Here is a 13,542-nt window from a genome sequence, read left to right as displayed (position 1 = left end):
CAGCTGATAATCAAATTCATAGAAAACGTCAACACAATCCACACAAAAATATCTGTTTTTTCTTTTATAAAAATAGATCACAAATGTGAATTTGAAATAAGAGTGTCCATGATGATGATGATGATGATGATGATGATGATGGTGGTGGAGGATGTGGCGCGTTGGTTCCAGTTGTAAACAGATGTGAAGAGTTTTCCATCTCTGGGTGCTGGCGAGTCTGTCCTGGTCACATTTACTGTACATCACTGATCCCTGATCAGCTGTACACAGTCCAGTCTGGTCCCTGTGAGTCTCTACTCACTGAAAGTTTGCACATTCTGTGTCATAAACTGTAAACTGTTTTCTTGTCTGTAACAACATCTATGTCCCGTCTGTCCGTCCTGGGTGAGGGATCCCTCCTCTGTTGCTCACCCTGAGGTTTCTCTGATTTTTCCCTGTTAAAAGGGTTTTCCTGTAGTTTTTCCTCAGTGGATGTGAGGGTCTAAGGACAGAGGATGTTGTTACGATGCCATGTGAAGCCCTTTGAGAGAAACTGTTTATAAAAACGGGCTATACAAATAAAATTGCCTTGCCCTTGCCTTGCCTAAACAAACTGTGTTGTGATGTAAGTCAGCGAGTCCAGCTAACTAACTTACTACATGGTTCTTCTTCATCTACCTGTAACAGGAGGTGGAGCTGCAGGTCTGGTTCTAAGCTGCGGCTGCATCAGTCTGACCCCGGCCCGGCCCCCGGCCCTCGGTCCACGGGCCTGGGTCCTGGGTTCTGGTCTCACGGTTGGTTGACACGACAGACAGACAGACAGACAGACAGACAGACAGAGACCTTCAGGCTTTGGCGTCCAGCATCTCCAGCAGCAGTTTGTGGAGCGGGACGCGGCGCTGGCGGTGCAGGCGGAGGAGGGCCTGCACGGCTCGGTCGGCCGTCTGCCGCAGCAGGGGGAGGGTCATGAGCAGCCGGCCCGCCCGGTGCTGCTCCCGGCGGGACGACTCGTACTCCTGCAGCGCCTCGTGGAGCCCGTCCTGAAACCTCTGCACCGAGTCCGCACAGTCCACCGGCTCTGCATCTGTCACACAACACAACACACACAACACACAGGATGTTAGGAATCACTATATAAATAAATTATATTCATGATTTTGTAACATAAGATATGTTTAGACAAGGATCTTAGCTAGACATATATAAGGAGAGGGGGTGGGAGTTTATAAGTTTTACTTCTTCTCACTCCTTTTCGAATATGTATTCTATTTTTTTTTCATGTTTAAATGTTTTTGTCTTATTCTCTTTTTTATTACTTTATTTTCATATTCGAAATAAACATTTCAATCAAAAATCAATCAATCAAATCAAAATCACTTATTACTGCAGGTCCTTAAATACAGTATCATAGCAACAGTAAACAATACCACATCACCATGACAACATATTGTCACGCCTGTATTGTTTTGCCTCGTGCTGGCGGACCACTTGTTTACATAAAGGCTTGTTTATCCTGTTACATGCAGCGTCTGTTGTCTGTCTGACGTCTGCCCGATTTCACGTGAATGCAGCATCCAGAATACGCTCCGATATGCAACCGCCCATCTAGAGTAGTGGTGCGCTAATTCCTACATATTATACCTTTAATAATGTAAAAAATACTTTAAATTATTAAAGTCCAACTGTTTGTGAAAAAAGAGTGTAACAAAATGTTTTTATGTGACAATTCAAGAGACAAACAGGTTGAAGAATCACTGGTTTCGGGGTTTTTAAACACTTAGGAAAAATGCAATACCCTTATTCTGAAAAATAGCTATGCTTGATGACATTTTAATTTGAAATAAACACCTTTCACCTCTCCATCATTTCTACAACAACTAGAAACATCAGATTTGCTGGTCTGAAGAGACAGAGAGGTCAGGGGAAGGTCAAGTAGGAGAGAAAAACAAAGGTCAAAGTCAGCCTGTGGGTGTCTGTGTCACACTCACACGAGCATCATCTTCTATTGTGTAAACTATTGATGTTTAGGCCATTAATGGGCCGAGCAGAGAAACTAAGACACACATCAGACTGAATTACATTAAAACACACACACACACACACATCCTGTGTCTGTGTCCTCTAGCTGACACTTAACAGTTTATAGATCCAAAACTGCGTCTATCAATACAGTTTATTGATCTGAGGCTCAGACAGTGGGAGACTGACCAGACTTCAGCTGGAGGTACTCGTCAGTGTCCCATCATCAACTGCTTCATCACGGGTATTTAAATGTAATACAGTCAGATGTTACTGATTAGCTGCCGTCTACCCACGGTTAGCATAGCATTGTTGGCACTGTTTTATCGTTCCCCACTGAAGCCACACGGTGAACATCTGATCTCCTACCAGCTGCAGTACAGACCAAAGAGCTGAGAGCTGAGAGCCACAGACAGAGAGCGGATGTGTCTCTAATTAAACTGTTGATAACTGCTCTCAAAAAGAAAAACACCAGAGAGAGCACAAAGACTCCTCTCTCCAAAACAAAACAAAACAAAACAAAACAAAAAGTACATTTCTGGAACTAATCAATACAGTGAACCTTCAGCCCCCAGCCACTGATCAATATCAATAACCACTCCTCCTCTGGGATCAATACGACTCGCCCCCATCATGCCTTCCCCTCCCAAAATGAGCCCAACTTCTCCTCCATTGTAATTGTAAATCAATATCAGTGTCCATGCTGCTGTTTCTGTTTTAACAGTGCCAGTTTAGTCCAGTCATTTTATGAGAAAAGGTTAAACAAATTGCAACAGAAGCAAACTCAACTGATTTTGTATCCTCAGCATGTCCTGAGTGAGGAAAAAAAAGCCCCGAAGAATCCCATTAGGGGAAAGTTTAGAAAAACACCAAAAATATCCCATTTATACGCATATAAAAACAATTTTTCACGTGAATAGGGTAAAATTTTTAACCTTTAGATATCTCCATGAAAATTACTGAGTTGATTACTTACATTAAGACAAACAAAAAATGTATTACAAGTTTTTTAAAATTCTTTGTTAACATGAGAAAATTTGCATAAATTTGCATAAATTCCACCGTTTTGATGGCACATGTATATATGAAGTTGCTGTGGTGGTACCGGCATGAAAATTGGAATGAGTTGACTCCATCGGTCAACCGACAAGTTGACCACTTTAAATTTCAAGATGACTGCAATTTTTCAAGACAGCCACATAGAGCAGGTATGGCATGCTCCGTCTCTATTAATGCTCATGGGTAGCCTTTGGTTCCATTCCTTACGTTTTTTAACTGTAATATCATATTGCAGTTAAAAATGTCTTGTTCAATCTTGTTAACATATATGTTAACAAGATTGAACAAGACATTTTCACCTGCTCTACTCAATGTTTAGATCAGGTGTAATTGGATTATGCACTGTTGGCTCATGTCATACCTGCTCTACTAAGGATGTGGCTGTCTTGAAAAATTGCAGTCATCTTGAAATTTAAAGTGGTCAACTTGTCGGTTGACCGATGGAGTCAACTCATTCCAATTTTCAAGCTGGTACCACCACAGCAACTTCATATATACATGTGCCGTCAAAACGGTGGAATTTATGCAAATGTATGCAAATTTATGCAAACTTGCTCATGTTAACAAAGAATTTCAAAAAACTTGTAATACATTTTTTGTTTGTCTTAATGTAAGTAATCAACTCAGTAATTTTCATGGAGATATCTAAAGGTTAAAAATTTTACCCTATACACGTGAAAAAATTTTTTTATATGCGTATAAATGGGATATGTTTGGGTGTTTTTCGAAACTTTCCCCTAATGGGATTCTTCGGGGCTTTTTTTCCCTCACTCAGGACATGCTGAGGATACAAAATCAGTTGAGTTTGCTTCTGTTGCAATTTGTTTAACGTTGACCCCTTTTTTGGCCTAAAATTACTGGACTAGTTTGTCAGGGGCAGATCTACACGGGGGGCCTCAGGGGGCCAAAGACTCTTTTCTCTCATCAGCTGTTGTAGTGACACGTTGTAGTTCATTCAGTGCCTGCGATATGAACCACACAGGGTCAAGTATCTGCTGTGTGTAGTTTCACCTCCTTTCATTAAAGAGGAATTATGCAGGATTTTTACCTTAATTAAACAGCTTTGGAGTAATTTTGATGGTTAAATAAATAACCTGTGACTAGTTCCAAGGAGAATGGAGGCTCTCTGTCTTCCACACCACCATGTGCGCAACACAAACACACCCCGTAACCCATAATCTCTTGTGACGGTACATGTTATATACCGCTCTACTGATTGATTTCTCGCCGGCTTCATTGAAAAACAAATGCACATGGCTGGGAAGAGGGTTAGCAAAACAGAGGAAAAGTGACCGTACTTGTACATAGTTCCCCTTTAAAGCATCACCAAAGAACTTTCATTTTGTGTTGATTTTGGCGACCCCTGTGGACAAAAGCGGTAGTGTTTTGCCAGAATGAAGACTGCATTTCCCATGAACTCTAGCGTGTATTGTCATAAAGACACTTATCTGGCTCGCCCGTGCCGTCTCTGTCTATGTCTATGTCGGTCTATGTCTGTCTATGTCTATTAAAGCAGAAGTAAGTGATATATTTGTGTTAATATAAGTCTTAAATAGTTGTATCTTCCGACAGCAATCACTTACATAGAGTGTTTGGTCTGAAACACGGGTCTGTCAGTCACTCTGCTCTGCTCTGAGCCGAGGAGAAAACTTTTCTCGTATCCTACAACCTTTATCCAATGAGGAGAGAGAACGGCATAAAGGGGCAGTCCTCTCTGTGTGTGCAGCCAAGGGATGCGCCTGAATGTGGTGACGTAGGGACGAGGACTGTTATGGTGCGTTCAAGGAAACTCGTAACTCGTGTTTTTCCGACCTGTGAAGTGGTACCAGTTCAATCTGGTACGAGTTCACGGGTCAGAAGTTACGAGTGGCCGTTATAGTGACTTTCACAGGTAAAACAGGTCGGAAAAACACGAGTGGGTTGCCTGGAACGCAGCATTAGCCAAAACGACCGGATCGCTTACTTCTGCTTTAAGAAACAGCTTATCTTCCCAATGATGGCCTCATTTGCTGTTGTAGAGACATCAGCAGGAACCAGAGACTTTTGCATAATCCAGTTAAAAGTTCTTTGTCGGGGCTTTAATATAACATGTGTATGTGTGTGTATGTGTATGTGTGTGTATGTGTGCATGTACCAGAGTTGGCGAGCGCCATGGCCTTCAGCGTCACCACCTCCTCGGGGCTCAGGTTCATCGCCTGGTATTTAGCCGTCAGGTGGCGCAGCGCCTCGTACAGGTCGGCCAATCCCGCGGCTCGACACTGACCCCCGTCCAGCCGCAGGTTCCCCGCAAACACGAGCTCCTCCCCGGCCGCGGCCCCGGCCTGGGAGCGCCACGCCACGCCGACCAGCAGCGCCTCCATCCAGCCGCTCTGCAGCAGCGACATCTGGTCGACCAATGAGAGCCCAGAGAATCCTGGCAGGGGCGGGACAAAGCATTTCCTTTGTTAAATGCTGCTGTCATGAACGAATTTCCCTTCGGGGATGAAATAAAGTATAATCTATCTATCTATCTATCTATCTATCTATCTACAAAGAAAGGTGTAAGTCAACCTTGTAGCTGCAGAGATGGACAGAGTACTCCACCCCAGTACTTGAGTAAGAGTAGCCTACAAATACTACTGGTCAAAATTTACTCCGTTACAAGTAAAAGTAGCTCAGTCGACATGTTACTCCAGTAAGAGTAAAAAAGTACATGCTTTTAAATTTACTTTAAGTCAAAGTAAGAGTAAATGTCTTATTTTTCACATCAATTAATTACTATATTTTTTTCTAAATGAATGTAAGGAGCTTTTAACTCTTGTTAGTGAGAATGAACTCTTTGCTGCTCAGCTGCACTGATGTGCTGCTTTTAGGGGTTAGGGTTTCCTTCACAGACAAACACAGCTTGTGTCCAATAGGATTTTAGAGAAAGACCTGAAAGTAACCAGTACTTTTCAGCCTTCTTACTAATTAACTCCAGTAAAAGTACAAATATTTGTCTTGGAAATGTATTCAAGTAAGAGTAACAAGTACCAAAGAAATCTAATACTCAAGTAAAGTACAAATCCTCTGGATATGTACTCAAGTACAGTACTCAAGTAAATTTACTCCGTTACTGTCCACCACTGTGTATCTTTCTGCTAAATGCAGTAGCCTACTGTATGTGTGTGTTGCTTTGTGGTTGTTCTGCAGCTAAAGCTATCTGTCTGGGACAGTGGGTCGGTACCTGGGATCAGTTTGGCCCATCCGATCAGAACCAGCAGCTCCCGGTTCAGCAGGTCACAGAGGGTCAGCAGGGTCCGCAGGCTGCCGTCGCTGCTGGACTCGTCCTGATTGGCCGCCAGGGGGGCGGGGTCCGTCAGCAGCAGGTGGGAAATCACCTTGTTTCCTGAAAGACAGACAGACCATAATTAGTCCAACTCTCCAGACTCCCGCTCACACCCGGTTGGAATGAAACAAAAAAAACAAAAACAGCTGATGAAGCGTGACGTGGACTCACGGCTGCTGACGGGGTGACTGTACGGCCCTTTGGCGTATAAACTCAGTCCCGTCTCCACTCGTCTCTTGTACTTCTGCCGTCCTCCTCTGACCCGGTCCATACGAACACCTGAACCACAGGGAGGCACTTTAAAGGTCCCATATTATGAAAAACAGTTTTTTTCTGGTCTCTACATACATGAACTGATCCTCCCTGAGCCGACCAACTCCTAGAATGAGGAAAGCAAACGGGTCCTGCATGGACTCTGCAGCCCACCGACTGGTAAAACGGTGCTCATACAGGCTGTTCAGACTCAGCTCCTGTGGTGATGTCACGACGGGAGTGAGGCCGGCCCCTCAGCGCGATAAAACGCCTACCACGTCTATTTCTATGGCTGCAGTGCACAGCAAGAAACTCCTGAGCTAAATTGATGAAATACCGACCAATTTTAAGTCATAAAGTGGTAATAATCTTTGCCGTGTACCGTAACCATGTTACTTAAAGGTGCAGGCACAGAAACAGCGTGTTCTCAGTAGAGCTCATTTGAGCGACTTTTAGACAGCCGACATTCAGGACCACGGATCAGTTTGGGGCGATACATTTCAAATACAGTTTAGTTGGACGTCTGACAGCTGAGTGAAATTGAGTAAAAAGAGTATAATATGGGATCTTTAAAGAGTTAGCTTCTTTGGTTGGTTGATTTGAATTTTACGTCTCTTTTAATCATGTCAGGCCTCGTTCTGCTGATTTTTAAGTCTCTTTTTAGCTCTCAGTGTCCTTGTGGACATTAGCCTACTGGTGTCTATGAGCGATGTGACGTACCCTCTCTCATCATCCCGGCCTGGAGACACTTCTGGAAGCGACAGGCCTGGCAGGCTTTCCTCCTCCGCTTGGTGATCTCACACTCGTTCATCACCGGACAGCTGTACTCAATGTTGCCTAGGTGACCACAAACAATTTCATTTAGATAAATTAAGAACAACATTTACCACACACTTTAGCACAATAAGTATAAGAATTATAAATTGAATTGTGTCTTCTCAGTTTGACTGTGTGTTGTCATCCTGTCTATTCTCACAGAAATCTATAAAATAGTCTGTCCAGTCCAGACCCCCCCCTCCCCTCCACCTCCCTACAAGTGTTCATTGGGGCTTAAACTGCATCATCCTGTTAACAGGATATTGATGAGCAGTGGAGAGCTGGTTCCCAACTGAGTCAGAAAGTAGCAGCTGATGTTATTAAGCTGAGCGTTTCACACACCGATCAATGTGTTGATCGGCTCTGCTCGTTAACCCACTTATTAAAGACCACAGTCGACTCGTTCCCACCTTGTATGGTCCTCTTGAAGAAAGCCTTGCAGGCCTCGCAGGACGCCACGCCGTAGTGGAAACCAGACGCAAAGTCTCCACACACCAGGCACAGCCTTTTGGGCCCCACAGCACCCATGGGTGTCAGGTAGTCCCCCCTCAGGATGGAGTCCACCTACACAGAGAAAACACAAGGCTGTTGAGAGCTGAACCTGATGCATGATAGTATGGCTCACTCCTCACTCTGCTTTACAGTGGCATCATGCAAAAGTTTGGGCATCCCTTGTCATAATCTCTGTTAATGTGAATAAGTGGAAGATGAAACGATCTCCAAAAGACATCAAGTTAAACATGAAACACTCTTTTGCGATATTTTAATCAATATCAGTGTATTATTTTAGTTTTCTACAGTTTTCACTGCAAAAACTCAAAATCTTTCCAAGAATATTTGTCCTATTTCTAGTCAAAACAATCTAATTCTACTTAAAATAAGACGCATAACATTAAACCATAGCTTGTTTTTAGACACTTTTTACTTCTTTCAAGCAGATTTTCACTTGAAATAAGTAGAAAAATCTGATAGTGGAGCAAGTTTTTCTTTCTCATTACAAGCACAAAAAACTGCTTTCACTGGCAGATTGTTCTACTTATTTCAATTGAAAATTAGTTTGAAACAAGTGAAAATTATCTGAAAACAAGTTAATCTTTAGGTGATGAGTCTTATTTTAAATAGAAAGAGATTAGTTTAGACTAGAAATGAGACATTTTGACAAGAAATGAGACAAATATTCTTGGAAAGATTTTGAGTTTTTGCAGTGTAGAGTGAAAAAGGGAAACCCAGGAGACTTGAGCTCTCAGAGAACTTTGACCAAGGTGTCAGACAAGATATTTACTATCTACACACTGTGGTGGTGGAGGAGGGGGGGTGACCAGGGGTGCCCAAACTTTTGCATGACCCTGCATGTCCATCATCAGCTGACACATTAAGATCTGACACTGAAATGAGTTGATGAAATCCAACACACAGTCTCCATGAGGTTCCTCAGTTAAACTTGTCCAATGACTGAAGACTATCAGTCTGACTAAGAAAACATTTGGTTTCTTCTACTTCCTGTTAGTTCAGACTTTGAGGTGCTGTGGTCACTGTCACTGGGGGTGTTTTTCTCTCTTTTCATAGATGTTTGAGGATCAATGAGTTAAATCAGTATTAAAGTTTTTGTTGTTGTTGTTTATTCTTTAAATGTTTGTTTATCAGAACCTGGTTTCTCCTCCTATAAGTGGTGACCTTTAGTGGCCCAACCCTGTAGACTGGGCACCAGTGGACTAAGTGTATGCCTGTAGTTAAATGATGGTTTGATGGGATGTGACAGTTTGCTCATGAAGCAAACGGACGTGATGTCGTGGACGGACGTGATTCTTCACCTGTGCTGAAAACGAGTCCCGGTGCGACGCAGCAAACCGCAGCGAGGCCTCCGTCACCACGACGCTGCCGCCGACGCTTCCGCCGCTGGAACTAGACCCCGACGGGGAGTCGGGCTCGGGCGCTCCACAGAGGAGGCCGTAGGAGGAGGAGGAGGAGGAAGAGGAAGAGGAGGCCGGGCTGGGCAGCAGGAAGCTCTGGTGTGAAGGGCTGAGGGCCAGCGAGGCGTCCAGCGGGAAGGACGGACTGAGAGGAGAGGAGTGGAAGAAGGAGGCTGGAGACTGGGCCTCATCAGCAGGAGAGGAAGAGGAGGAGGAGGAGGAGGGAGAGGAGTCCAAGAGGCTGAGGAGGAAGAAAAGGAGAATGAATGAATTTATTTATTTAAAACAGGGACAATGCACAAAAAAACATTAATCTTGTAAAACAAGAAGAGATGCTTTGAGCCAGGTTATAGCAACAATTGCTAATTTCCGCCTGTAGTCCCTGGGCAGGTAAATTGCTAAACAGGTACAATATTAAGATTAATTGAAATAGGACATAATAACCATAATATTTAAAAAATTGACAGAATGCACTAATAAAAGCAGGGAAACAGGAGCGCCAAATCATAAAGTGCACAATAGGGACTAACAGCACATACACTCTCTCTCACTCTCATCACACATTCAAACACATACAACACACAGATAACAATCATCCTCCTCTAATAACCACACTCATGGCCAGACACATACACACACTCACATAATACTCAACAATGTGTGCAAACTTGCTTACTTAGTAACCAAGAGGAGAATTAAACCCGCTGCAGAGGTGATGGAGGAAATGACTTAAAGGCCTTTGATTAAAAAAGAAACATGTGGGGCAGTGTTTGGCTCAGTTGGTAGAGACAGGGCCGTTGTATAGGGGAGAAAGGTGATGATAACTCTAGGGGCCCAGCGCCCAGTGGGGCCCACAAAAACCCCAGTAGTCTAATCTTTGTGACTGATTTATTCTGCATAAGACCCTGACTGATACTCATAGTAATGCTGCATTAGCATCAAAACATAGTAGGCTAAATAAGAAATGATAATACATACGTAGTCTATGAAAAAAAGTGGACAAGTCAGGGGGCAGGGGCCACTTTACCCAGGGGCCCAGAATTCCTAGCAACGGCCCTGTGTGTTGAGGCTGTGGACCTCTGTGCCTCCCATTTCCTGTCACACTCTCAACTGTCCTGTCTAATAAAGGCCAAAAGCCAAAAAAATATACTTAAAAGAAGAAGAAAGAAACATGTGACCAGGCTGCACCTTGTCCCTGACAGGAAGCAGATTATCACCAGGAGGAACAGTCACTGCTGTGATTCATCATCACTCCATGTTCTCGCTACAGGATTAACTATCTGCTGATTCTAAGGATCAAGTCTTTATCGAGCTGAACGTGGTTTTTAACATGGTGTTAGCACAGTGTTTGTTTACACGGGATGTGGTTTGTGTTTTTGTTGTTGCTGTCACTATGGGAACACAATCAGCTTCATCATGCTTATGTTCACATGTAGCCTATATTCATGTGAATTCATCTTCATACTGTTTGTATGATGGAGGTTCGGTCCAGTCTGCCTCACCTCTTGGGTTTGGTTAAAACACAGGTTGTTCACACTGTTACAAGTCTCTTGATCTCAGTGTTGAAAGGTTGAGTTGTGTGTTTTTTTTCTCTCTTTTTAACATTGGTATTTGTATTTTAACATTTGTATTTATCTATATGTATTCATTTTGTTTAATACGTTGCTGTAGCTCTCCGCAGACAAAGTTCCTAACGGAAAAATAAACTTCTTTGAATTGAATAGAAGCTGTTGGACCTTGAGAAGTGACTGTCCTGTGTCAGGTGTTTTCCCTGTGTTATTTACCAATGCTTCATTTTTTACAGCTGATGTGGTTTCTGCAGGTTCACTTTTTCACATGAGGTCATTTACAGACGTTAATGTGAAAACTTGACCATGATGAGGCCTGGAATTATTTCCCAAGTGCGTTAGGCTACTTTTTTCATGTTGCTGCGTGGTCTGTATCTGTGCTCGACTTGTGTTGACCACTTGCTGCACAGAGAATTGACCTTTGGGAATAATAAAGATTGATTGAATTGAATTTTTTCAGTCATGTGTGAAGAAACTCAACCTGGACTTGGATCAGCAGCCGGACATGGATGAACTGACACGTTTATTTAACAGGAGGTCAGAGCCACCGAGACTTTCACTTAGAATTTATCAACTTCAGTTACTGTCAGTGACTAAACTTTCTTGTTTTTTCTCCTAATGATTAACAAAGTGATGTAATAATCTGTTTGGGTTGGTTGTTCACACCTCTGTCTTCATGTGTGTTCTGTTTCATGTCTCCCACATGTGCACTGAAAATCAAAATAAAGACAGAAGTGAACGGAGTGAGTTTCTCACCGCTGTGTGCTGAGGAGGGGATAGTCATCGGTCAGATTGAAGGCCTTCATCTCCATCCTGAACCTGATCCCAGATCAGCTTCAACACCTTTAAAGACGGAACAAACAAATCTGCAGCACAGCTCCTCCAGAATCTGACGGGTCCCACCTGGAAACCCCAAGAGTCCTGAACAATCCTCAGTGATGCATTCACTGTCTTTCGGTCAGTCAAACAGGGGTACTTTAAGGTCCAATGGAAAAATGATAAACAGAGTGAAAAGTCCCCGTGACCTCATGCAGAGAGAAGATGAGAAGATGGTGGTGGTGGTGGGTGTTTGGATCTGAACAGATATCTGAGCTCAGAGGCGCCTGTGCTGTTATTTATCTGTTCATCATGTCATCACAGAGGAGGGGAGGGGCGTGGCCTGCAGGATGAGCCAATCAGCATGCAGCATCACTGCTCTACACAGAGGATTGACTCCTTCTTCTTTTATCATCCCTATTGATTTGGACAGTGACAGATGTAGGCCACGGCAGCCGGGACAACTCCTTTCTCCTCTGGACCTTGAAGTACACACCAGCCACAGAGCAGAGGAAGCACGAGCTGTATGCAGAAAAAACACACACAACTAATGTGTTTAGTCCGTGTGTGTGTGTGTGTGTGTTTACAGCAAACAGAGAAGCAGAGCTGGGTTAAACAACAGTTCCTGTAGAACCTGAAACAAGTGGGTTAAAATCAAAATAAACTATGTTTTTATTTGACTCCCCTCCTCCAGCGTGTGAGCGGCCAATCACAGCTGAGCAGCAGCAATCACAGCAGGTGTGTCAGTGTTTGTATCTGGAACATAGACTGTATAGAAGAGGGCGTTAGTAGTAAAACCAAAGACCCAACACGGCGGTTGAGCCTGAACTCCTCACCAGACACTTAAATCATCATGATTAACTTATTCTCATGTGTTAACGTTTGTTTGTGTGTTTATTAAGATCCCCATCAGCTACAGTATTCTCCCTGGGGTCCAAACAGATTACATAGTGACAATGAAAGAGTACACATTTACTCTGGACAACACACACACTGGCATGAAACACTGCTTGCATGCTTTAGATAACTTACAACAACTGAAAAAACAATAACTACATTGCAGTTGACAAGACAGCTCCGACTGAGTCTATCGTGATCGTATAAATAAAGATTCAAATGTCAAATATATAGAACAGAGAATATAACCCATATAATCAGGGAATTTTCCTTGATATATAAGAGTTATATTACATTATTTAAAAATAATCTTAATCAATTAAGATATTTATCTTAATTGATAAAGATTCTTTTTAAATAGTGTTCATTTAGTGCTTTTTTTTTTTTTTAAAGCATATATATTATTTTGTTGTTTAATAAAGTTTGGTATTGAATTCCATTCTTGCATTGCTGTGAATCACTGTGTGTTTAACTGCTGTAGTTTTATGTTTAGGTCAAATAAAACAACCTCCAGCAGCATGTGTAATTGAGTGATTGTGTATGAGAACATAAAACACAAAGAGGTAAATTCACCTGCTCATGGTGGTCACACTAGTTTCATGTTACTTCCATGTTTAAAACCAGGGTCATAAAATATGAACCATCTGCGTGAAGTCTTGTCAGGATTGCTGCGTCAGGTCTTGAGGTCTTTCCATGAGGTCACACTGACATTGACCTTTGACCACGAAATCTACTGTAATTAGTTCATCACTGAACTCAAATGAACATTTAGTGTTAAATCTGAATTGCCTCATGTTGTGTATTGTATTCGGACAAATGAACAACCTGAAAACAGTACGATCAGTGTAACTAGTGGATGAAGTACTATTCTTGACAAAAAACTGACCTTGAGTGTAACACTGATTCAGTGCATAAGAAG

The 13,542-nt window shown here is 42.7% G+C and overlaps 1 protein-coding gene across 1 annotated transcript; it reads right to left on the bottom strand.

The window, feature by feature from the left end:
• Positions 1-811: 811 nt before the first annotated feature.
• On the bottom strand, positions 812-11,976 carry esrrd (estrogen-related receptor delta). The gene is made up of 8 exons (XM_085796582.1): positions 11,667-11,976; positions 9,244-9,583; positions 7,843-7,996; positions 7,337-7,453; positions 6,536-6,643; positions 6,263-6,424; positions 5,192-5,470; positions 812-1,063 (listed from the first exon to the last, which is right to left on the bottom strand). Exons 1-8 carry the CDS (start codon positions 11,720-11,722, stop codon positions 825-827), a joined length of 1,455 nt encoding a protein of 484 aa, XP_085652708.1. The 5' UTR covers positions 11,723-11,976; the 3' UTR covers positions 812-824.
• Between the last annotated feature and the right edge of the window lie 1,566 nt (positions 11,977-13,542).

Source organism: Trachurus japonicus, chromosome 13 (genome assembly GCF_045865225.1).
Source record: "Trachurus japonicus isolate A0001 chromosome 13, Traja_1.0".
Taxonomy (NCBI): domain Eukaryota; kingdom Metazoa; phylum Chordata; class Actinopteri; order Carangiformes; family Carangidae; genus Trachurus; species Trachurus japonicus.
This window is presented reverse-complemented; position numbering and strand designations above follow the sequence as displayed.

Bases quoted from the DNA above. Each gene is read 5' to 3' on its own strand.
- esrrd (XM_085796582.1), bottom strand. From the start codon at position 11,722: ATGGAGATGAAGGCCTTCAATCTGACCGATGACTATCCCCTCCTCAGC. The intron at 7,997-9,243 runs GTGAAGAATCAC...TTCTCTGTGTAG, and splicing joins GGGACTCGTTTTCAGCACAG to GTGGACTCCATCCTGAGGGG. The intron at 5,471-6,262 runs GTACCGACCCAC...CGCCCCTGCCAG, and splicing joins ATGGGCCAAACTGATCCCAG to GATTCTCTGGGCTCTCATTG.